The sequence below is a fragment of the Ochotona princeps genome, chromosome 2 (assembly GCF_030435755.1).
Source record: "Ochotona princeps isolate mOchPri1 chromosome 2, mOchPri1.hap1, whole genome shotgun sequence".
Lineage (NCBI taxonomy): Eukaryota > Metazoa > Chordata > Mammalia > Lagomorpha > Ochotonidae > Ochotona > Ochotona princeps.
The window spans coordinates 6,392,147-6,416,729 of NC_080833.1; the positions used below are offsets into that span (position 1 = coordinate 6,392,147).

The following is a 24,583-nucleotide window of genomic DNA, read 5'->3' on the forward strand; positions in this document are numbered from 1 at the left end:
GGCACTTTTATTCCAGCCATAAAAAGGCTATTTCATTGAGAAATAAAGTCCCATCTCCCTGACGTGTGACTCCTTTCAGAGCTCTTACTCAACTGCCAGGCAAATTTATATTTCCTGGATGCTGCCTTCTTAGACTGCAACTGCAAGTTGGGCCACAGAAGCTGAAAGGTTCCCACGTCCCTTCCAGCTGGTGGATGTGTGGGTTACCCTTCTAAGGAAGCCCAGGAACCCAAGGGATCCAGGAGAAAGCCCTGGCCTTGCTATGAGGCAGCTGGGGTTCGAGGCTGGGGGCTGCTGCCGCGGACTGGCACGGCTGCCTTGGCTGTTTTGAGGGGGCTTCCTCTGGCTGCCAGTTGCTCATCATCTTCCAGGCACTGCTTCTCAGCTGACAGAGTGGTCCCTCTGATCTCTTAGGATCCACTGCCAGGGTTTCTAGGTCTGTAAGGGCTGGGGGAGGTCTAAAAATCTGCATTTCTAGCAAGTTCCCAGGGGACATTGGTGTTGCTGACTTTGCGATCCAGACACGTCGGTGGGGAATGAAGGGTAGGTGAACCACTGCCTGCGCAGCAAGGTAAGTTTGGCATCTGTCCGGCTACGCCAAAATGGGCTTCTGTCCACACAGTGCCGTCCTGGCCTCCCACCTGTGTCTGGCAGCCTTTGGCCCTGACCGTGAGCTTCAGAGGGGCAGGGCCAAGCTAGAAATGGAGGATGCACAGGAGTCAGAAGGACGGCGCCCCTGAGCCACGGTGGGGACCCTTAGCTCACCATCTCCAGCAGCTGGCAGGGCCCACCCTAGATCTGCAGACTCCAGACACCTGTTCCTAGAGCTGAAACCCAAGGCTTAGAGAGTGGGCTGACTTGCTCAAATCCCAAGACTGGGGTGGGGCAGGGCAGAACTGGTCTGGCACCCAGCAAGAGGTCTTCTCTCCACGCTCACTCCCTCCCTCACTCTTTGACCCCTGGTTATGCAGTAGCGTGGGGAATTACCAAGCTGTGACTCCAGCCCCAGTTTAAGTAACATGCAAATGCCCAGTATCAAATCATGCAAGAGACAGAGCGATCGGCATTCTGCCAGGTCAGAGTGGGAGCACCTAAACCCCCGGGGATCCAGCGCTTCTGCAAGGGGAACCCCCAGGCCTGGGTGTCGCAAGGTGCAGCCAAGACAGGTTCTGTTCTCAGTAAAGATCCGGAAAGATCAACATTGGCTGCTCTGTAGGACACAAGGGAGTCCAGAGACCTCCGCCTGGCAGCCGTGGCCCTGCCAGGACGTCACTGTTCATAGCTCAGCCTTTTGACCATGACACCCACAGGAGCACACGCCTCACCCTGGGGTCCCAGAGCGCGAAGCACAGAGCCAAGGCTGTCCGGCTCGAAGGAGAGCAGCAGTGGCCCCAGTGCCTGCTCAGCACACCTGCTCATTCTCGGAGCGGGGGCCAGGGAAGGGAGAAAAGGAAGCAGCTTGTTCCTGCGGGCAAGCGCCCAGCCCCTGAGTGGTGGAAACCTTTTCATGCCAGGTGGAGCTGGCGACTTGCTTAACTCCAGGCCCTCAGTCTCGTCTCCAGTATAGGGGTGGGGAACCGGAGGATCCGGGAAGGTGTCCCCTGGCTCTCAGGGCATCCCTGGGGTAAGATGCCATAGAGCGGTGTGGCACAGAGGGAGAGAGGTGGCTGGGGGCCAGAGGACATGGAAACAGAGATTGCTGGGATACACATAGAGGCCCAGGTTTAAGGGGGTGGGAAGGGCGGTGCGATGGCTTAATGGCTAAATCCTCACCTTGCACGCACCAGAATCCCATACAAGCTCCAGTTCATGTCCCAGCTGCTCCACTTCCCATCCAGCTCCCTGTTTGTGGCCTGGGAAAGCAGTGGAGGATGGCCCAAAGCCCTGGGACCTTGCACCCTCATGGGCGACCTGGAAAATGTTCCTGGCTCCTGGCTTCAGATTAGCTCAGCTCCAGCCATTGAGGCCACTTGGGGAGTGAATCAGTAGATGGAAGAGCTTTCTGTTTCTTCTTCTCTCTGTAAATCTGTCTTTCCAATAAAATTAAATCTTTAAAAAGAGAGACACCTGCCCACATCAGCACACAACACTGCCACGCCCCCCGCTGTGCCACCTGCTCCAAAACTCCAAGGAAGGACCCTGAACCAGCCCAGTGCCCTGAGGCCTCGCCGCAGCCCCACTCTCCACCAGGCAGCCTTGGAAAGCCTCAACCCAAGGCCACTCCTGTCACTCCCCCTGTGGAGCAGGAATAAAGGCACTGGCAGGTTCCCTGTGGGCCATGGAGCCCTGCCGTTCCATCACCACCCACATCCTCCTGGTCCTGCTACCCAGTCCAACAGCCTCCTTCTGTCCTTCCAGCCTCCTCAGGCCCCCACATTGTCCCCAGCATTTTGCAAGGTTGTCTCCAGCCTCCTCACCCTTGTGTGCTGTCAGGCGGTATATGAATGTGTCCACACAGCCTGTCAGCCTTCACACACTCACACACACACACACACACACACACACTCCCTTCCGCATGAGGGCCTTTTTGTGGGATTCACCCCAACCTCCCCAGAGTTGGCACAGCACCTGGCATGGACAAGGTACTCCACAGACACCTATCGAGGGCTAGGGGCCTCCCTGCACACATGCCATGGGAAGTAACTGGGGGAGCAGCACTGGACTCCACCCAACCACCCCCCAGCTTCTGAAACCCCCAGGGATGTGGGCTGTAGGAGCTGATGCAAGCCCAGGGCCAGGCTGCGTGGGCCAGGTGCCCGGGGAGCACGGAGGCATGGGCCTGCCTTCCCTCTAGGTGTCAGGCTTGCCCAGGGAGGGGGCTGCTGCCCACAGGGACAGCCTGGCAGCATGGGGCGAGGGGAGGGCTGGCCTTGAAGTCACGGCTCCCATTCAAGAAGGGAAATCATCCAAGCTTTTAAAAAATTAAATGGAGTCGGTAATTTGATTTCAGAGAGAAGCTGAAAACCTCGTAATGGCAGAAGCGGCTCAATTCCGTGGTGAGAAGGAAAAGCCTTAAATGGGGCTATTAGGCCTTTGCTGGGGATGGATCTGCCTGGGGAAGAAGCAAGGAGGGGGCAGCCGGGCGGGGGGCTGAGGGGCCGTCATCCTCGAGGTGGGGCCGTTTATCAGCCAAGACAACCCTGATTATTTATTTATTTATTTACTCCACAAGCCTGTCAGGAGGGGCCTCCTGTCTTGGCCGCGCTCCAAATCCCACTTCCAGGGGGGCAGCCTGGGGAGGGGGCGGGGATGGGAGTGCTGCCTTGGCAGGGAAGCACTAAATGTGGTTCCTCTGGTTGGCCCAAGCTGCTTTGTCCAACCATAGCCGGGCTCCGGGGCTGGGCACCGTGGACCGCTGGGTTATCGGGCATCACTGGAACCCTCGGAGCCAGCAGTGCACCCTCGGCTGCAGGGGGAAGGTGTGGATAGCGGGCACTCCTGGGACTCACCCCCAGCATCCCCACAGGGGCCCTCCGTGGGACGCCCAGTTTCAGGAGCACTTGTAGAGCTAGATGCCCATGTGGGTGGCCCTGTTTTCTGAGGAGCCAAGGTCCTGTGGCCAGTAGAGAGCCTATCTCTGGGCCCAGCCACGCTGGGCACCGATGCTTCTGCGGGTGCCCAGGGGCTCAGGGCTTGCAAAGATGAAGAGCTGGATGTTTGTACAGCCCCCCACACGTCCTGGCCCTGTAGCCACCTGGGGATTGACTTCATGCCCTGCATTCTATGTGATGACCTGACCATGGTTAAGGCTGTGGGCTTCCTGGAGGAGGCCAGAGGCTTCTCTGAATGTGCTGCTGGGCTCACCTTGGGCTTCCCTGTGGGCTGGGGCAGTGAGGTCCCTGGCTTAGCTCTGAGGTCTGTCCACCTCACCCTTGGGGTGACATCTGTGACTTCCAACCTTCGCAGGCTGGTGTGTCCCAGCCCTTGTATGTCCTGACTTGGTTCTGGGGAGGCTAGGTCCACACTAGGGAGAGAGACAGCTTTTTGGGTCTCTGCAGGAGAGTGACAGGGGACCAGCACCTCCTCTGTCAGGCTGGCCACTGAGGCTTTCACCAGCGACTGGAGATCCTTACTGCTGAGGTCCTCAGATGCAGCCACCACCTGCCCTGACCACCCTCCCTGCAGCAGGGGACTTCCTGCAGACTGGGCAGGGTCCTTCCAGGGCCCCTCTGTCGTTAGACCTTCAGTACGGGCCACCGATGGACCCCAGCCCAGGAATGCTTTGGGCAGTTCTGATGGAGCAGAAAGAGGACGGAAGACTTCGGAGGACAAAGGCAGAGTCAGAGCAGTGGTGTCTGGGGACCCTGGGGGTGGAGGATTGGAGGCTGCTAGGGGCTCAGGGGACAGTGTGGTGGGAGGTGGGGGAGGCCCGGGTAATCCCGCTTCCCCCCAGGGAGCCTGGGGACCAAGCTCATCCTCGATGGCTTGGGGGGTGAGAGAGGCAGTGGAGGCCCAGCTTCCTCCTGTGGGTCTGGCTGCTGGCAGGAACTGCCCAAGCCCCTGCTGTGGAGAGAAAGCAGCTACATCAGAAAAGAGAGCCCGTGGAAGCTGCCAGACCTGAGCTGGCTGTCCAGGGCTGGCACTGGGCTTTGTGCCATGGGTCCCCTGGGTGGAATGGACCTGGGTGGGACCCCTCAGTTGCCCTCCCCTGCTCTATGTTTGCAACTGTTGGACCCCTGTCCTGCCTCCTGTGGGCAGACAAGACAGGTAGAGGGAGCAAGGGTGCCAGCTTTCTTTGGAAGAATCTCATGCCCAACTGACCTCACCATGGTCTGTGAGCACCGAACCCTTTGGAGGAACCCATGGGCGGAGGACAGCCGGGGACTTGCCTTAACGGACACATCAGGCAATAGCTCTTCGGGGCCCTGAGAAAGTCCTTCCCGGGCAGCAGGTCCTGCAACAGCGAGCTGGCTAGAGGCAGCAGGCAACACTCCTGCCAGAGGGCTCTCCAGCCCTGGGGACGGGGTGGACGGGGCAATGCCCGATACGGTTGTTAGGACCGGCAGCTCCATGCCTGAACCTTCCAGAAAAGAGGCAGTAATCGGCTTTTCTCCTGAAAAAGTAAAATTGCTGGGATACCCTGCCGTCAGGACCGGCACGTTCCCGTTTCTGCTGGTGCAGGAAGGGGGAGCTTGGAGAGACCTGGCCCCAGAGAGTTCATGGCACTGGGCAGAGCTCCCTGGCAGCCACCCTGAGGCCAGGCCCAGCCCTGGCACCACAGATGTTCTGGGCCCAACCCACTCTGCTGTGGAGTTTGGGGAGATGTCCTGTGCATTGTTGGAAAGCCAGCAGCACCCCAGGACTCCCCCAACTCTGTCAGCTCCCTGGGTCATGACAACCAAAAATGCCAGACGCTACTGAGTGCCCCTGGTTGGGAGAGGGGTGCACAAAAAACAATCCCAGCTTACAGACCTTGGTCCTGACACAAGTCTGATTTGACCCACAGAGTTTCCTCAACTGACAAGAGTTCAAAGGCAGAAGTCTTTCTAGAACCTTCTTCTCATGGGTGATCAGAGCACTATGGTATGGGGTTGGGCTCCAGCCTAGCAGAGGGTGCGGGGGCTGTGGATTTCAGGAGCTCCCACCCCCACACCCATGAGCCATGGGCTTCCTTCCTTCTACCTGTAGAGGCCTTGTCTGCCATGACCTCTGTGTAACATGTACAAACCGAGGGCAGGTAGGTCTGCCAGGACCCCAGCGTCGCATGCTCCAAGTACCTGTGCTTGACTCCCAGCAACAATCCCCGACTGCAAGTGCCCACCAGAGCTCTCCTGCCAGGTGAACTCAAGGAATTAAGTCCCTGGGACACACACAGAAAACCCGGATTGAGTTCCTAGCTCTCCAGGCCCAACTGTTACAGGCATCCGAAGAGTAAACTAGCAGATGATGGTTGCCTCTCTCAAACAAATGAATAACTAGTTTGCCTTTATTTTTAATATGAAAACAGAGGCCACCATTGGGGTGCAGCAGGCAAAGCCCCTGCCAGCATCCCGCGTGAGCTCAAACCCCAAGCTGCTCCACTTCCAATCCAGCTCCCTGTGAATGCAACTGAGAAAGCTGCGGAAGATGGCCCCGGTGCTAGGTGAAGACGGGGTAAAAGTCCAGCCTCAGCCCAGCACTGGCCATTTCAGCCATCCGGGGAGCGAACCAGCGATGGAACATCTCTTTCTCGTTCTCCTCTCTAGCTGTAACTCCACCTTCCAAATAAATCAACAAAGCTTCCTCTACAGATGTGCAAGCAATTCTCTCAACCGTTTGCAGGTTTCTCGCAAGGTGCACACTCCACCTGCCCACTGTTTTGAACACTCCCCTGCCCGCAACAGCCAGGATGTGGCCCGTGAGCTCCAGGACTTCCTTGGAACATTCTTTGAAAACTTCCTAGCAAAATTGCAATCCAGCCAGTGCATGCGATGTGTGGAGAAAAAGCCAGGCCACAGACGAGGCTGGTGAAGAAGAAAAATCCAGACAAGACTCAGTCTTGGATCTCAGGGCTCCCCACAGGTAGGCAAGCAGCAGGAGCGTGCACTCGCAGCCATGATAAGAATAGAAAAACCAAGAGGCCGCAGGAGAGACTGGCTAGGTGCGGCGGGAGCCGGGGAGGGGAGAGAACTCACTCTGGCTGCTGATATGAAATTCACAAGACAGGGACTACAAGAGTTCTTTTCTTGTGTAAATCTTTCCAGAGAGGCCGAAAGAGGGAAAAAAAATTCCTAAATTTTTTTTTAATTGCTGCTACTATTTTTGCATTTGACTCATTAATTGTTATCCTCTCTTCAAAGCCCCAGACTGGGCCCAGCGGCTGTCTGTCTCCCTCCCGGGCTCCCCACTCAATGAGTAACCTCTGGCCTCTCTTATCTCCCCCTGCAGACTGGACGCTGCTGGACACCCAGGGTCCATTGGGACAGACTCCTGAGCCTCGCGTGGGGGCCTCCTGCCCAGCAAATGCTTAGTGAACCTTTGCGGGATAAAGTCTTAACTCTCTCCCCTTCCAACATCCATATTGTTGCTGCAGGAGGCTGTTAAAAACCAGCCGAGGTGCGTACAAAACTTTGGGGAACCGATGCCGTTTTTAGTGGATCCTCCTCCACTCCGTCTTTTCCTTTGTTTCCAATTCTGAATCGAGGGGCTAGACGTGGTAGGCAAGTCCCCCTTTGAATCTTTAAATATAGTTCTGAATATAATTACGTTTTTATGCAGCACCGAAACATCATATCCTGGTAACCAGGCATTCCTGCCGCTTGTGACATCTGAGTCGAATCTCCTACGCGTCTGTCTTCGATTGAGGACAGTGAGGAAGTCAGAGATGAAAGTGAGCAACAGCATTTGTAGATTATGTGTGTTTCCTTACGCTCTGTTGCAACAGGGTTTGCTCGTGGTGGTTTCACACGTGTGAACGCCAGGTCAGCTGGTAGCCGCGCCGGCACCAAAGCCCCTTTCAAGATGAAATCCCCACATGCTGGCATGGCGGACACACACCACGTTTAGAAGAGGCTCCGCAGGGGAAGGGGGGCTAAGAAGTGAGTCACAGGGCGGGTGTTCGCCCCAGCGGTGCAGAACCCCCTGGGATGCCCGCAACCAGCGTCAGGTGCCCTAGCCTGGGTCCCAGCTGACTCCTGACTCAGGTCCCAGAGAAGACACACCGCAGGAGGCAGCCGGGGCAGCCCACGAACTGAACGGGGGCCCTGGGTCAAATTCCAGGCTTCTGGCTGCAGCCTCGCCCAGCCCTGGCACCGGAGGCAGCGTTTGGGAAGTATTATTGGCAGATGTTCCCCTTCCTTCCCTCACACATCAATTTTAAAAGAAGGGAAGTTGTATCGTGGAGTGCTTTTAGCCCCAGAAGCCTGAATGGTCTTTGAAATGAGCTGAGGACCTGGGCTTGCCTGGAGACAGGTAGACAGGCTCTTAGGAGCCACTGGTCCCCCTCCCTCTTTTCAGCCAACCAACAGGAACTGGTGTTCCCATTTTCCAGATGGAAAAACCGAGACTGCCAGATTACTCACCAAGGTGCTACAGATGGCTGGGACATCAACGCTCATGGCCTGCCTCACTGCGTTCCGTGCCACTCCGGCCCTGGCCACCACCCCCTCCCCTGCCGTCCCCAGCCCCTTCGCACTCCTGGCACTGAGACTCCAGAAGCGGGGACCTCGGCACCAAGGAATCCTGTGCGGCTCTTGTTCTCCCATTCCTGTTCGACCTCATGCCTCCCTTGTCCGGTTGGGTAGGTGGGTCCCCCGATCCAAGGAGCAAAACATTGTCCCAAGAGAAAGCGGCCCAGGGCATGAAAGAGAGGGTAGATGCTGGGCATGTCTCTCCACCACAGACACACCCTCGAAGTGCCTCCCTTACCCACGCACGGAAAGGTGCTCTCCAGTGTCCACAGGACCGGGGTCTCCATCTCTGTGAACTGCAAGCTCAAGTCCACCCGGTAGGAAGCTTGCATTCCTGGGATTCCTTGGGCCACCTGGCAGTACTGTGGGACAACAAGGACCAAATTGGGCCTGGTGGGCTGGCGGGATGAGGGTGGCATGCTGGGGTCTCCCAGCGGCTGTCCTTGGGGGCAGAAGTGGCCAGGCCCATTCTGTGCTGCACCCGAGGTCTGACTGCCCAGAGGAGAAGTGGCCTCCGGAAAGGACAGGACAGTAACGCCGCCAGGACACTGACCTGGCCGTTGAGCAGCCCAGCCGCGGGGATGCCAACCACCACAAAGTCCCTGTTTTCAGTGACTGTGTAGGTGTCTGACTGGTGGACCCGGAGGAATCGTAGGCCCAGAGTTCCTTTGATGCGGGAACCTCTTTTGACCAGACCCAGCCTCTGCTTGGGGACATGAATGAAGACCTCTGAGGCAGATGGTGACCACCCTAGAATGAGGACATGATGCGCTGTGAGCTTCGTCTCTGGCTGGTGTGGAGCCACCTGCTGCCGAGGCAGCGACACCAGATGACTGTGTGTCCCGGCATCGCTGCCCCGGGTGAAAAGGATGGAAAAGAGAAGAGGAAAAGGCCACCACCAGCCACCGGCCACCGGCAGGGGGGAGGGGAGTCTGGCGCTGGCAGAGACCCCCAAGCAAACAGCCATCAGGAGCAGGAAGTCCCTGCCAAGGTTGCCTGCGGCCCCAGGGCCTCTCGCTGCTCCTGAGCTGCGGCTCCTGGCAGTTGCTTACACTTTAGCAAGAATTTCATGGTGTCAGCTCTCCGGAGGTGTGTGAAGCCAGCTCTCCAGTTGCTAAATGAAACCGTTTGTCTCCCAATAAAGGGATTGCAAACATGAGAAGAGAGGACGGAGGTTTTCAGGCTTGGCAAGAGCTGGCCCCAAAGTGAGGCCAGAAACTCCCCAGAGGCCCTCCTCCTGAAGCTCAGACCTTGATGAATTACACACACACACACACACACACACACACACACACACACACACACGTCTTCTTAGTCACCCTGCTCTTCCCACACAGGATACAGCCTTTAATCCACCTTGCTTTTCATACAAAATTCTTTAGAACTTAAATTTTCTGCAGGGAGGAAGTAGTCTTCCAGTTTTGGGACTTCTTGGTGTTACCTAACACACGTGGCGACCATGTCACCAGGGGCTGAGCCTGGACAGTTTCACATAGGTCAGCAGGGCCCTGAGGAATGACTGTCGGTAGGGGATGAGGGGTCTCCTGTCTTTGGGGCCCATCTCGGGACCCCCTACGAATTACTGAGTCCCAGCTTTGCAGGCCCTTACTCTTACAGCAAGTGCACACTCCCTTCCTCCCAAGCGTTTCCAAGCTGAGATGAGGTTGGGGAAGGGGGGTGAGGTGCAGAGGGCTCTGAGGGAGACATCAAGGCACTCCTGGGTCTTACCCAGTGGGCAGGCAGCTTCCAGCGAGTAGGCGTAGGGGCCGCCCAGCAGCCAGAGCGGCAGCAGCTCTACTGAGGTGTTGAGCACCTGGTGAGGGAGAAGGGTCCCCCGCCCCCACTGTGGCCTCTGAAATGGCTCCTTCTGGATGCACCCCTCTCCAGCCCTCCCCGCCCCCCCTTCAAACTTGTCTCTGGACTCAGCCCCAAGCCCTGGCTGGGACCATCGCCTCGACGCAACCAGGAAATATTATTTAGCAGGGATATTTTTAGAAGGAAGCTAGCTCGGAGCAAATGTCATGTGAGCCGTCTTCTCTTACCCGGCAACTTGGGGCTATTTAAAGAGACGGTAATTACGTTCCTGCCACCACCATCAGGACGTGCTGAGTGCATGATTGCAGGGCCCCTCGTCTGCCGAGCAGAGCACTTTACACTAATGGGGTCCAATTTTCAAAGCCGCCTGCCTAAATCTGGCCAGTCTCACAGGTGGACATGGGAGTCGGCGCTTGCAGGGTGCTAAGGTAAACTACTCCCATGCACGCAGTGCCTGGAGGAAACCCCAGCCTGGAGGGGCTGCTGACCTCTCGCCTCTGAAGAAGGTCTTGTCGCAGGCTTTGCACGGTGACCGTGGTGGCATTGATGTCCACGGACAATCCCATCAGGCCAGCGTCCTCCAGGGAGGTAACCAGCTCCCCTCGAAGGGACAGCAGCCAGGGCATCTGAAGAAGCAAGACACAGGCACCAACTGGTTAGCCAAGGAGACACAGGGGACACTGGAGGGGACATCAGGACAGTGACAGGGCCCTGGGAGGATATGCTGGGGCAGGAACAGTGTGCCAGGCTACTGATAGGGGGAGACAAAGTAGACCTGGGTGTCCTTGCACCGTGCGGTTCAGGTCCTTTGCCGGGTGCCTGGCATACACAGTGCAGTTAAAGAAACGGAGCTGGGGCTGGCTTTGTGGAGCAGCACGTTAAGCCACTGCTTGCAACGCAGCATCCTGTCTTACAGAGCCCATTGGAGTCCTAGATGCTCCACCTCCAGTCCAGCTCCCTGCTCATGTGCCCTGTAGGAGACCCTGATGGAGTTTCTCGCTCCTGCCACCAGCCTGGCTCAGCCCTGAGAGTGGCAGCCATTTGGCATTCAAAGAAATAAATAAGTTACAAAGCCAAAAGAAGCAAAGGCACGGTGAGCCAGCAGTAATGCCAACCACTCGGTCCAGAGGTCCTGTCTTTGGATCCTGTTGTCACATTCAAGTGGACTTTACATCCAGGGCCTTGTGTAAAGGGGGTGCCTGCTTTTGGGAGCAGGGCACAGCAGGAGGCTCCAGCCTAGGAGGACTGGCAGGGAGAACTTGGGCCTTGGGCAAGCTCAAGGTCACACACAGATTCCAGATTCAAGGGGATATGAAATGGAAGAACGGGGTGGCTCCTTCTAGAAGGTTATGGAAAGCACACTGAACCAGCAGAAGGCAAATCCAGGGAAACAGCCATGCGACGTGGGCCCAGTGAGCCTTGTGTAGGGCTCAGCTCCCTGTCCCCAGGCCTCAACAGAGAGAAACTCAGCATGGGAACGAACCTTGGCAGTGTCCCAAAGCCTTCCCAGGATGGCTGCCGGATGACCTTGGCCTCCTGCCAGCATGTCCAAATTTCCGAAAGCTGCTGCCATCCACACACACCTGCCTGGGACTACCCCCTGTGGCCCCATGCCTGGCAGAACCTTCCAGAAAGTGATCCCGGTGCTACCTACCCGTCCACCATCGCTCCCAAAGGGCAGAGGCCGGGAGACCTGTAGGACAAACACAAGGCATCATTTCCTGGCCATGGTGAGACAAGGTGAGCTGCTGGTAATCACCCCAGCAGGAGGCCAGCGAGAGAGCCCAGCTGCTGGGTTGTTTGCTCATTAAGACCAGAAAATCATTTATGTTCTGGGACTTGAGTGTCAACAGAGCCAGGGAAATGTCGCAGCCTCAGCTACCGCACCGGGCCTGGCCAAGGGGCCAGCTGGGGTCCCGGGCACAGCTGGCAAGGCCAAGGGTGGGGTGCGTGTGGCGCAAATGCTGTTCTGAACCCGCTCAACATCGGCGTGGTTTCCCAGGCCTCCCAGCTGCCTTTGTTCTAGTTTATTTCTTCTCTCTCTCCTCTTTCTCACCCTGCTTCTCTTCCTTTTCTGGGTCCAACAGGTGAGGGCAGAGGGAGAGAGCTTCCACGCGGGTGCCAGGGTAGTGCCTGTCAGGTGTGGGAGGTCCCTCTGCTCAGGACCCAAACAGGACAGGCCAGTCTCCTAGCAAACGGGGCAGCCCACAGCGCCCCAACTAAGGGAATAGACCTCACAGGGGAGGGGCCGGGGGGGCGTTCCCGAAACCCCGCACTCCACCTGCCGTCAGTCACCACAATGGCTTTGCCTGTGCTGGACACTCAGGGCAGAGTCACAAACCCACGGGCCCTCCAAGGTCATCTGACCCCCACCCTCCATAATTGAGGCCAGTAGGGACTGACCCACCTGGACAACTCCCCTGCCAGGGCCACCTGTCCCCTCCCTTACCCCAGCAGCAAAGAGCAGCAGTTGGGTCCCCCACACCTCCTGGGCCTCTCAGCTGTCCCAGCTCCACTGCCTGCTCCAGGCCCCAGAGAGCAGCAGGATCAGGACAGCCCACAGCGAGCTCTTCCTGTGGGCCTGGCCATGAACTTGACTCTGGGAAAAACGGGAAGACTTGAGGAAGACTCAGGAAGATGCCTGCAGCTGGCAAGAGGCCACATATAACTCAGCATACCCCTGCCATGGCCGGAGCTGCCCACTATCCCCAATGCCCCTGGACGGAGGCAATGGGGCACTAGGAAGATGGGTTTTAGGAAGGTGGGTGACTGTCCCCCTGGTGAGAAGGAAGGGGCGAGGTGACCACTTTGCAGCCGGAGCACATGCTGCCCTTTAAGTTGCCTGCTGTAGGCTATATTTAGGGCCTGCAGACATGGCCCAGGACCTGGGGCAGTCTTCACTGGGAGCCATCGCTAATCACTGCGTTGAGTTTACGGGTGCCCCTGGGCACACTTAACCCAGGGCAATGAATAGTTATTGCTCGGCCTCCCGCTCAGGGCCTGTGGGCACACTTAAGCGAGCTGGCGGATCGCTGGAGCAGGGTACAGCTCGGGTACCCCCTTGGGCACCTTGTGCCATCAGCGGGGGGGGGGGGTAGGCAGAGTATTAAATATCTATGTGCCCTGTGCCCACAGCTGCATTTAGCCAAGGGCAAGGCCAGTGAAACGGCTTTAATTAAAACTTAATGCAAGTTCAAGGTGCAGCCATGGAAGCAGCGGCTGCAGAAGTCACCAGGAATGAATCAGTAAATTCGATGAGGTTCTGGGGGCAGGGGAAGAGGGGGCTGGGGCAACCAAGGCCCACTTTCTGTGCTTATGTGCTGCGCCCTCGTGACTCCCCCCGTCCCCCACACAGTCCCGCACCTCATCTGCAGAAGGAGACAGAGAGAGCTCCAGGGTAGGGAGTCGGTCAAGCCTCTCTGAGCAATTGTGTCTGGTGTCTCATGACACCAGCAAGATTTGTCCCCCTGGCGGCTGCTCCCAGAATTACAGGCCCAGTGCAGAGGAGAAATGGCAGGTCCTGGAGGGTCCACGGGTTCCTGGGAGCCCTGACCAAGGCAAGTGGGCAGAGAAAGACCAGGCCCTTCAGCCTCTGTTCCTGAAGGCCGAATCGCAGAAGGTAGAGAGGCAGGGAGGCAGAGCCCGGACCGCAGCCACAGCTTTTGCTCCCAAACCCAGGCCGGGTACCAGCATTCCAGTGCAGTGCCTTAAGCTGCTGTTTGCAGCACCAGCATCTATCTCCTGGGAGCACCAGTTCAAGTTCTGACTGCTCTGTTTCCAGCCCAGCTCTCCGCGAATGTGCTTGGGAAAGCAGCAGAAGATGGCTGCGGTGCTTGGGCCCCTGCACTCATAAGGGACACCTGGAAGGAGTCCTGAGCTCCTTGGCTCAGCCCTGGCTGGTGTGGCTCACCTGGAAGTGAACCAACAGACAAAAGATCTCTGTGTGTGTGTCTCTCTCACACACTCTTTAAAAGCAACAGAATAAAAAGCATACAACCAAATGCTGGCTACAAGGGATTAAAAACCCAGGCCAGATGAGAACAGCATGACAAGCTCCTGGGACCAGGGTCTCTGTCTGATTCAGATATGTGTCTTAGCACCTGCCATTACACAAGGAGGCTTTAGAAACTTCATGGGAAAACAAATTGAAAGAGAAGTTGGAGCAGAAAATCAGACCTTCACAAGCTTTTTTTTTTTTTTCCTGGAAGTTATCTGGAGCTACCTTGCAAATCCATGAGCTTTCCCAAAACCCCTGGTGGCAGGTACACTTGCGGAATGAATTCTGGCCATCACCACATTCCTCCCCTCGCTTCTCCCCTCCTCCTCCCTTCTCATCCCGCCAGCCAAACACAGCCTTCTCTTGGACATTTTCATGTTTATAAAAATAAAGCCTGACTTTTTTCCTCTATTTCGCATCCAATTACACATTTCCAGCTATTCATCAAAGGTAGACATCTAGGCAGTCAGGCAGGAGTCTGAATGGTGGCTGTCTGTCCTCAGGAGCCAGGGTGAGGCTCACGTGGCTTCAGCTACCAGCTGGTGTGAACTCGGCCCTGCCCTCACCAGCTGTGGCACCACGGACCACCTCCCAATCTCTGTCCAGTTCTCTCATCCTTGGGATGTGGACGGTGAGAGCGCCTGCTGCACATGAGTTCTGTGGAGGTGAAGTGAGTCAGAACAAAGTCTGGCACAGAGCAAGCTAGACACATGAGGCATTTTCACAAAGCTCTTGGAAGATGCATATTGTGTAAAACTATTCCTATTTTTTTAATTGGAAAAGCAGATCCACAGAGAGAAGAAGAGACAGAGAGAAAGATCATCCATCCGCTGGTTCACTCCTCAAATGGCCACAATGGCCAGAGCTGAGCTGATCCAAAGCCAGGAGCCAGGAACCTCCTCTTGTTCTCCCATAGCAGGGTCCCAAGGCTTTGGGCCATCCTCCTCTGCTTTCTCAGGCCACAAGCAGGGCCTGAGATGGGAAGTGGAGCAGCCAGGATACAAACTGGGCTCCCAGCAATGCTCAGAAGTGAGGATTAGCGAATTGAGCCATCAAGCTGGGCCCCAAAATTTTGGGAGGTCTGCATGAAGGGAGTAAAGCCTGCAATGCCAGCAACCCATGTGGGTGCCAGTTTGTGTCCCGGTTGCTCCGTTTCCCATCCAGCTCCCTGCTTGTGGCCTGGAAAGGCAGTGGAGGACAGCCCAGTGCTTGGGCCTTGCACCTGCATGGGAGACCCAGAGGAAGCTCTGGGCTTCAGATTAGATCAGCTCCCGATATTGAGATCATTTGGAGAATGAACCAGAAAAATCTTCTCCCTCTGTCTCTCCTCTCTGTAAATTTACCTTTCCAATAAAAATAAATATATCCTTTATAAGAACTCATAAAAGTTGTCTTTGCATCACAATAAGCATCTTTATTATTGTTATTTGAAAGAGAGCCCCCATTTGTTGCCTGCAACAGCCAGGGTCAGGCTGGGGTCAGACCTGGGAGTGAGAACTCAATCCAAGTCTCCCAGACCACCAGCAGGCACCTTCGCCGCTGCCTCCCGGGGTCTGCCCTAGCAGGAAGCTGGACTCAGGAGCCACAGGTAGGATTCAATCCCAGACCCCCTCAGTGCGGGCTGCAGCACACGCCTGCTCCTTTTAATTGTCTATTCAAATGTTTATCTACAGAAGAAGTAGGGAGACAGAGAGAAAAACAAACATCTCTCAGCTCTGTTTCTCCAGAGACTTGGTGAACTGCTTTCCATTTTAGCTGAATAAATGAGAACTTGAGCAATTCATGATAACAAGGCAGGTGGCTCCCACATAGGGAATGAAGCCAGCACTTCAGAGACCCCTAACCCATGTTCAAACAGAGCCCTCCAGGGGAGGGTGCCATGATGCGTTCCAGCTGCTGCTAGGAGCCTCGGCTGCCTGCCCAGACCTTGCCAGGGAAGTCCAGAGCCATGCCTCCGCCCCCGAAGCCGCCTCCCGGACCCTGGGAACCCAGTACCTGCATGAACTTGGGGCTGCAGCGAATGCTCTGCCAGCCGAGCCCCGGCTGGATGCGAGGACACCGCATCACGTAGCGATCACTGCGCTCCAACCTCTTCACCCCTTTCTGAAATATCCTGATTTCCAACCTGTAATTTGCCGTCTGGAGGCGGGGTGAGAGGCGTGCGTCCAGATGAAAGAGGAAAACATAGTTAATAGGCCACAATTACAGGTCAGCGCGATTGGCAGCGAATCTGATTAACGCGCACTGCCCGAAAGCTGGCACATGTCAGAGTGAAGGGGTGGGAGGCCAGGCCAAGAGCAGCAGGGAGCCGGTACCCAGGTCAGCCCCTACCCCCGGGCTCTGGCCTCCCAGCCCCCACGGGAGCGTCCTCGGACCCCGCTGCCATCGAGCTCCCTTTGACAGCTGGCAGACATGAACTCAGAGCCCACATGTCCTTCAACTCTCACAGTCTCAAGACTGCCTTTCTGTGTCCCTTTTACAGCCAAGGCAGCTGAGAATGAGACTCCGAGGTAAAGGCACGTGACCAATTTTGGAGCTCCTGGATTTGCAGGCAGGGGGAGGTTCTCCGTAAGAATTAGGCCACTGAGGGGGCACAGTGTGATGATTCAATTGGCTAATCCCCCACTTGCAAACACAGGCATCCTATATGAGCACGGGTTTGTGTCCCTGCTGCTCTACTTCCCATCCAACTCCCTGCTCATGGCCTGGAGAAGCAGTGGAAGACGGCTCAAAGCCTTGGGAACCTGTACCTGTGTGGGAGACCTGAAGGAAGCTGTCGGCTCCTGACTTCAGATCAGCACAGCTCTGGCCATTGTGGCCATTTGAGTGAACCAGTGGATGGAAGATCTTTCTCTCTGTCTCTCCTCTCTGTGGATCTGCCTTTCCAATACAAATAAGTCAATCTAAAAAGAAATGGTCCCCATGGCAGGGCACGTGCTCTGGCAGTAAAGACGCGAGCTGGGTTGCTTCAGTTCAAGACCCAGCTCTGCTTCCCATTCCAATTTCCTGCTGACGTCCACCTTGGGTGAGCAGCAGCAGATGGGGGCCCCGCTGACCCAGACTGCTGGCTCCTGGCTTTGGCCTGGCCCAGCTAAGATTGCTGTTTCAGGCATTTGTGGAGTGGACCAACAAATAACTGTAGTCTGTCTCTATCTTTTAAATGAGAAAAAATACATATATTTTACATGCCTACCTCCTTCTGCACAAAGCAGGCCGAGTATTGGACTCGAAAAATGAAGTCCCCATTGGGAGTAGGATGCAGGGAGTAGCCACATTTGGCAAGTAAAGGATCCAGGTGGCTGGGCTCCCTCCAGGTCCCTGCAATGAGAAAGTGGAGCATCATGGCTCAAGCCTGCTGGAGACACTGCTGGACACCACAGGAACGCAGCCCGGCCAGTCTGCTCCTCACCTAGGGGTGCCTGAGAGAGGCAGCGACAGGGAAAGATCTGGGAAGCATTGCACCCACAGAAAGGCCCAGTGGATGCACCTGCCAGCCACAGCAGACCCCTCACCTTCAGGGGTCCTCTCTGAGATACCCTGCTCTGTGGTCAGCAGAAATCAGAGGTGGTACCAAATAGTTTCGTTGTTTTTGAAGTGCACTGAAAATCTTATTCATTAGATTAGCCAAACGGAGTGAGACAGCAGTAACTAATACTAAACTAGAACAAGGATTACAGTGTGATATGATAAAAACTACTTAAAATCTATTAACTGGGGCCCGGCACAGTAGCCTTGTGGCTAAAATCCTTGCCTTGCAAGCACTGAGATTCCCATATGGGTGCCAGTTCATATCCCGGCTACTCCACTTCCCTTCCAGCTCTCTGCTTATGGCCTGGGAAAGCAGTGGAGGATGGCCCAAGGCCTTGGCACCCTGCACCCACATGGGAGACCTGGAAGAGGCTCCCGGCTCCTGGCTTTGCACCAGCTCAACACTGGCCATTGCAACCATTTGGGGAGTGAATCAGCAGATGGAAGATCTTTCCACTTACAAAAAAAAAAAAAAAAAAACACAACTTAAGAAAAAACCCTATGAACTGTTTCTGGAATTTTCCATTGGCTGTTTTCTGGGCCACAAATCACAGAGACTGGGAGGTTAAGCCACCAAGTAGCAGGAGTGGCAAATCCCATTAAATCAGCCTGGTCTGGTCTCCCCGCTCTGGTCCAGGTTCCTGCAGCTCCCTCCTGTGTCAGATGTGGGTGCCTCACTTGGGCTGGTGTCTGCCACCCACACTGCCACCAGTGGGATCCTGCTGAGAACCAAGTCAGATGCAGGTCCCTCCTCTGCTTGGGCGCCTCCCAAGCCCTTCACAGCCCCTCCCCTTGCTGTCTGCTTCCCCCATCTCCCCAGCATGCTCAGGACGCATGGGATGGGCCCTGGGTCTGGAACTCTCTCCTACACACCTGTCCGGCTCCCTGACCCCATCGGGGCCCACCCTGACCCTGCTTTCTCGGCCGGCTTTCCTGGTACAGTGCTCATTTCCTTCCAACCTGCCATCAGACCATTTGCTTATCTCTGATAATGTTTGCTTGCCACCTTGCACTCTGCTGTCAGGGCCCTGAGAAATAGGCTGTGTGGGACATGGTTGCCTGTGCAGTGCCCGGAGCTGGTCTGACGGGAGAGGATACCCAGCCGGTCTTGGTTGGGTGGGTGGGTGAGGCATCAAGAGGAATGCATCACCGAGTGGGAACACACTGGGCACCTTATACTACCTGCCTTCAGTTTCTTTTACTTTCCATGATTATCTTGCATCGCCCATCAAGGTTTGTTTTTTTTTAAGTCATCTTTAAAAGCTCCCAGCTTCATTTTCAAAGACTCAAGTGTGTGCTTGATGGGAGATGAGCAGGCGGTTTCCAGCCCGGCTGGCGTGGTGGATTCTCTGGCGACAGGCTCCCCTCTCCACAGCTCACAGCTTTCCCGGCTATCTTTAGCAAGACATCAAGGCCTCGGGCAGAGGCAGATCGCTGGGGAAATAAGGTGTCTGGAGCGAGATGTGCAAATTGACCCGGGTCGCTTAGGTTTTGCATTCACGTTTGCACTTTGTAAATATTTGCCTGGCATCCCGCTGCTCACACCTGCTCGCTGTCCCCTCAAGTTTATGGAAGGCAGCAGGCACCGTCATTTCTCCAGCCCCACCTGGCGCTACAGCACGAAATGAAAACGCTCCCTCAAAAGCCACAGGTGTCTCTGACAGCACCGGAAACTAATGGGCTGTGGCTGGCCGCTGTGACTAATTCTCTGATTATTGACTTTATGATTTTACGCTTAAAACTTCTTTATAATAACATACAGAAAATGTTTAATGGCCTCTATCCAGAGCCATAAAAATTACTTATTGAACAAGCGTTTTAAAACTATTAATCTATTGTTTTCCATTAATAATGGCTCTCCAAAGAACAGGCGACAGCTTAATGTGGCCACAGCATTTCTGCTGGAAAAGTGGCCTTTTCACACACAAATGCTGCCTCCAGAGATGTCCCGAGCCAGTGGGCACCGGGCGGCCGAGCCTCCCTGGACATGCTTAGGCTGCATGAGCCATCAGAGGGTGCTGTTGGGATTTCCAAGGGTGGGCTGCAGCGTACAGAACACTGCCCGGAGCTACCCAGGTTCTATATACTGAAGAGGCTGGGCTCAGTTCCCGACTGCTTTCTATTCCAGCTTCCGACCAAAGTGCACCTTGAGGGGCAGCAGGTGATGACTCAAGTACCGGGGCCCCTGGTAACAGCCCATGTGGGGGACCCGGCCTGAGTTCCTGGCCGCTGCTGGCTTTGGCCTTGTCCAGTTCCTACTGCTCTGGACATTTGGGAAGTAAACCAAATCTCTCTCTCTCTCTCTCTCTCTCTCTCTCCTTCCCTCTCTCCACCTTTCAAATACATGAAATAGTAAATATTGTTTAACATATTCAGAATGTGCAGGAATCCACACAGGTGGGCAGTGCCTTCCTGCGTCCAGTGGCTACCCAGGGCCCTGTAGGCCTCTGGTCCCTTCCTTTGGCAGGGCGATGTAGCTCCAGTGGGCACTCCTGCCATGGTCGCAAAGAGGCTTCTGACAGCAGGATAGCTCGAGGACCTGGCTCCAGACAAAGGGCATGCGGGCCGCACCTGTGCAGAGCCCCATTGATGGCTGGGACTGTGACTGGGGCTGGGGGCTAGGTGGGAGATGGGGAGGACTTTAGAGACAATCAGACAAGCCCCAGGGAGCACAGCTTTGAGTGACAGGACGGAACAGCGCCATATGGGAGAGAAAACTCCAGGCAGGAAGCTGGGCTGCTGAGGCCCCACGATGAGTTTGTGGGGGTCCCTCCCGCGGCCCACGGTGACTCTTACCTGGCACATGCAGCACTTGGCCCAGCCACCGCTTCAGCCCCACCAGGCGGAGTCTGGGGATCCACAGGGTCATGTAACCAGAGAAGCACTCGACCTCATCTGTTGACCAGGATGACGCTTCTGGAGGGACAAGGGGAGGGAGGGAGGGAGGGAGAGGAGGCAGGCGGCTCCCCCCTTCCAGGCCCCAGCCTCTGCCACCATGGGGGAATCAGGGTGTCTAAGCGCTCGCAGGATTTGGGAGCTTGCTTCTGCCCCATGTAAACCACAGGCTCAGGGAGGACAGGGACCTCACCCCCAGTGCCCAGAGCCCACATGCTCCTGGGTCAGGACTTGCCAGTCAGTGACAGTGGGAGGGTCTGCTGCCCCGCCCCTCGCCACACACTCCATAAAAAGGCGTGAGTTGTGGTGGTGTTAGGGGTGTGTGTGTGTGTGTGTGTGTGTGTGTGTGTGTGTGTGTTCGCCATCAAACACAGCAGCGTTTTTCTTGAAGTTTTCACACCAGTCAGGTAGCTGTCACTGGAAGTGCAACCTTGCAGTATGAACTTAATTCTCCCTCACAGTGGAGAGCTAAGAGAGCTGGAACTAAAGCCACTCCCGACGTGAGCCATCTGACACCTGGAGGAGCGGGAAGATGGCAGCTTCCTGTCTCTTGGCACCATTTCTCCTATCAGCTTGGGCTAAAGCCGCCAGGAGGGACCCATGCGGACAGCCCACACCGGGGATGGATGCTCAGGGTTCAACCTGACTCCAGCAGGGGACCCAGCACAGGTCAATCAAGTGGAGACCATGGGCAGCACCCATGTGACAGCTACAGAAGCCTCTGCCCTGGTTGGCAGCCTGCCCCATGTGTGGTTGCACCTCGTAGCCAGGAGAAGGTAGTGGGAGAACCCACTTCCCCAGGGAGATGATACTCAGAAGCCTGGCCCTGCGTTGCCCATGGATTCTGGGGTATTTCAATTTAAAATGGTTTTGGGGGCCTCCAGACGTGAAGTTAAAGTCAAAAGTGAGGCTCCAAGGGCTGGCATTGTGGCATTGTGGGTAGAGCTACCTCCTGCTGTGTCGATTTGAGTACTGGCTGCTCCACCTCTGATCCAGTTCCCTGCTTAGGGCCTAAGAAAGCAGTGGAAGATGGCCCAAGTCCTCAGGCCTCTGCACACATGTGGGAGTCCCGGATGAAGCTCCTGGCTCCTGGCTTCAGTCTGGGCCAGCCATGTCCACTGTAGCCTTTTGGGGAGAGAGCCAGCAGATGGAAGATCTCTGTTTCTCTGTCTCACCCTCTCTCCTTGTGTAACTGTATCTTTCAAGTAAATACAAAATAAAAATCCAAACAATGTAAGTGAGCATCACCAGGGCTGACATTGTGGCACAGTTGATGAAGCCACTGCCCGTAGTACTGCATCCGTATCAGTGCCAGTTCAAGTCCCAGCTCGTTCCGCTTCCGATCCAGCTTCCAAGAACACATCTGGAAGATGACCCAAGTACTTGGGAACCAGAAGATAGAAGATTCTCTTCCTTCTCCTCTATCACGGTGCCTTTCAAATAAACCAATAAATCCTTTTTTTAAAAAAAAAAAAAGTGAAAATAGTCCTGGTGCAGGCACTGCAGTGTTGTCGTGGGCAAGCAGCCACTTCGTGGGAAGCTGCATCTGCTGACATGGGCACTGGCTGGTGCAGGTGACAGACCAAACCTGACCCTGCATCAGCTGGCACACACAAGAGTCAAGTCTGAGGTCACTCCAGGTGAGGTTTCTTGGAGAACTCCTGCACTAGACTGTTGAATTCAAACCCCAGCCACAGGGAAGATCACAGGATGTGTGGTCCAACCTTGCAGTGCACGTATCAGAACTGAGCCTCCTCCGTTTCTGATGCCTGAGTGGTCGACAGCATGTCTAGATGCGCATGGGGCACATGATGGCCAGCTCATTTCAGAGGATGGAAAGCACAACAGGTTGAACCACTCTTCTGGTCAAGCTTTGCAGCAAATGTCAGGCTCTGGGGATGCACTAAAGTGGACTTGGTCAGCCAATAGACCTTGGAAAGGTTTGCCCAACTCTGGAGTAATGAAACCAACAACTTCTCAGAACTATCAAAACCACTCAAGTAACACCTCGGAACACTCTCCCCTACATGGGTGTCTCTAAGGCGCCATCAAGGAATCGTCCCCCATTCCGGGATATTAAGGCAGTTTGACAAGGAGTGACCCTCTCTCCTCCTCACACAGATACAAAAGAAAAGGGAAAAAAACTTTAAATATGTGTCCCACCCACCATCCTGCTCCTCCTACATACCTCGACCCTCCGACCCTAATCAGAGGCCCACATGGCATGCATCCCTCTCAACTATGTAAACAATATTAAAAAGAAAATAAATACTAAAAAGGAAAAGAAGATACTGCCTGGGGCACCCACACTCCATACTGGAATCCTGAGTTCGAGTCTCAGCTGCTCTGCTCCCCATCCAGCTTCCTGCTAACACAGCTAAGAAAACAGCAGAGGATGGTTCAGCGCTGGGCCCCTCCCACCCACGAGGGAGACCAGGATGGAATTCCAGGCTCCTGGCCTCAGATGGCCCAGCTCTGGTGGTTGCAGGCATCAGAGGAATGAACCAGAGAACACCTCTCCCTTCTCATTCTCTTTCTTTCTCCCTCCCTCTCACAGGGCCTTCACCAGGTGCAGGGGCTCAGCTGCCCAGTGTTGCAGCCCCATTCCTACCACCCACTGCTGTAGGACCTTAAACAAGTCCCTTTGGGTCCAGTATGGTAGCTTGGTGGCTAAAGTCTTCACCTTGCACACTCCAGGATCCCATATGGGTGCTGGTTCTAATCCTGGTGGCTCCGCTTCCCTTCCAGCTCCCTGATTGTGGCCTCGGAAAGCAGTTGAGGACAGCCCAAGGCCTTGGGACCCTGCACCCGCATGGGAGACCCAAGAGAGGCGCCGGGCTCCTGGCTTTGGATCGGCTCAGTTTTGACCGTTGCAGCTGCTTGGGGAGTAAATCAACTGATGAAAAATTTTCCTGTCTCTTTTCGTCTCTGTATATCTGATTTTCCAATAAAAATAAGATAAATCTTTTTTTTTTAAAGATTTATTTGACTTTTATTACAAAGTCTGTGTGCAGGTATTGAAGCCCTCTCGCTTGTAAGTTGTACACACACACTGATTGCCACGCTCCCTGCTGGAACGGCTCCAACCTGACCGAAAGCCTGGGAGAAGCACCACTGTCAAATGAACCAGAATGTACCTGTCGAATCTTCGAGGGCCAGGCTTGCCCTGTCCCTGTCTGGCCTGGAGGGGAGGCTCCCTGCGGACACGGTAGGCTGGACACTGGCAAAGCAGATGGCCCTGCAGAACAGAAAGGAGACTGCAGAGGAGATGTACAAGACGGTGGAGCCCGATCTGTCTGCATCCCTTCACTCACGCATCAACAAGTGAAAAAACAAACAGATAATGCCCGGGTCTGTAAACACCGAAGCAGAACTCGGCCCCGTGTTGCCATGCACTGGGTGAAGCTGCTGCCTGCAAAGCCAGCATCCCGCGTCAGAGCGTCAGTTCTTCTCCTGGTGATCCTGCTTCTGATCCAGCTCGCTCCTGATGCGTCTGGGAAGGCAGTGGAAATGACCCCGGTGCTGGGAGCCCTGCTAGTCATGTGTGAGACTCAGATGGAGCTTTGGATCAGCCTGGATCGGCCTCAGCTGTTGCAGTCATTTGGAAAGTGAATCAGTGTTTGGAAGATTTCTCTGTCTCTCCCTCTTCCCCCACTCACACCTGCTTTAAATAAATAAGCCTTTTAGAAAAACAACACAGCACAATGGCTCAGTGGCTAAGTCCTCACTTTGCAGGCACCAGGATCCTTTATGGACATCAGTTTGTGTCCCAACTGCTCTACTTCGGTCCAGCTCCCTGCTTATGGCCTGAAAAAGCAGTGGAGGACGGCCCAAAGCCTTGGGACCCTGCACCCACGTGGGAGATCCAAAGGAAGCTCTTGGTTCCTGACTTCAGATAGACTCAGCTCTGACTGTTGTGGCCACTTGGGGAGTGAACCAGCAGATGGGGGAGTGTTCTTTCTGTCTCTCCTTCTCGCTGTAGATCTGCTTTTCCAGTAAAAACTAAATCTTTGAGAAAAAGGGTTCCAGCATAACTGTACCACAGCTAAAATGAATGAGGCTAAGCTTACTGACTCCTTATTCATGAGGGAGCCAGGCAGATGGTGCGGCCGGCTCACAGGAGTGAAGAGAGCAGACACATCAATGCTTCAGTAACAGCAGGTGAGCTGGCAGGCAAACTCAAATCAGCCTCCTGGCACTGAGAGGGAAGCCACGCCCTCTCCTGGGCAGTCTGCCTGCC

The 24,583-nt window shown here is 55.3% G+C and overlaps 2 protein-coding genes across 2 annotated transcripts; both read right to left on the reverse strand.

The window, feature by feature from the left end:
- Nucleotides 1–3,240: 3,240 nt before the first annotated feature.
- LOC131479645 (uncharacterized protein C1orf127-like) lies at nucleotides 3,241–5,012 on the reverse strand. The gene is made up of 2 exons (XM_058661008.1): nucleotides 4,830–5,012; nucleotides 3,241–4,605 (listed from the first exon to the last, which is right to left on the reverse strand). The coding sequence occupies exons 1-2, from the start codon at nucleotides 5,010–5,012 to the stop codon at nucleotides 3,361–3,363; spliced, it is 1,428 nt and encodes a 475-aa protein (XP_058516991.1). The 3' UTR covers nucleotides 3,241–3,360.
- Nucleotides 5,013–8,025: 3,013 nt separating this feature from the next.
- On the reverse strand, nucleotides 8,026–20,558 carry LOC101526109 (uncharacterized protein C1orf127). Its single transcript, XM_058661009.1, has 10 exons — nucleotides 20,537–20,558; nucleotides 20,245–20,364; nucleotides 17,114–17,238; nucleotides 15,916–16,059; nucleotides 11,578–11,616; nucleotides 10,412–10,549; nucleotides 9,837–9,921; nucleotides 8,662–8,858; nucleotides 8,279–8,470; nucleotides 8,026–8,121 (listed from the first exon to the last, which is right to left on the reverse strand). Exons 1-10 carry the CDS (start codon nucleotides 20,556–20,558, stop codon nucleotides 8,026–8,028), a joined length of 1,158 nt encoding a protein of 385 aa, XP_058516992.1.
- Nucleotides 20,559–24,583: the final 4,025 nt, after the last annotated feature.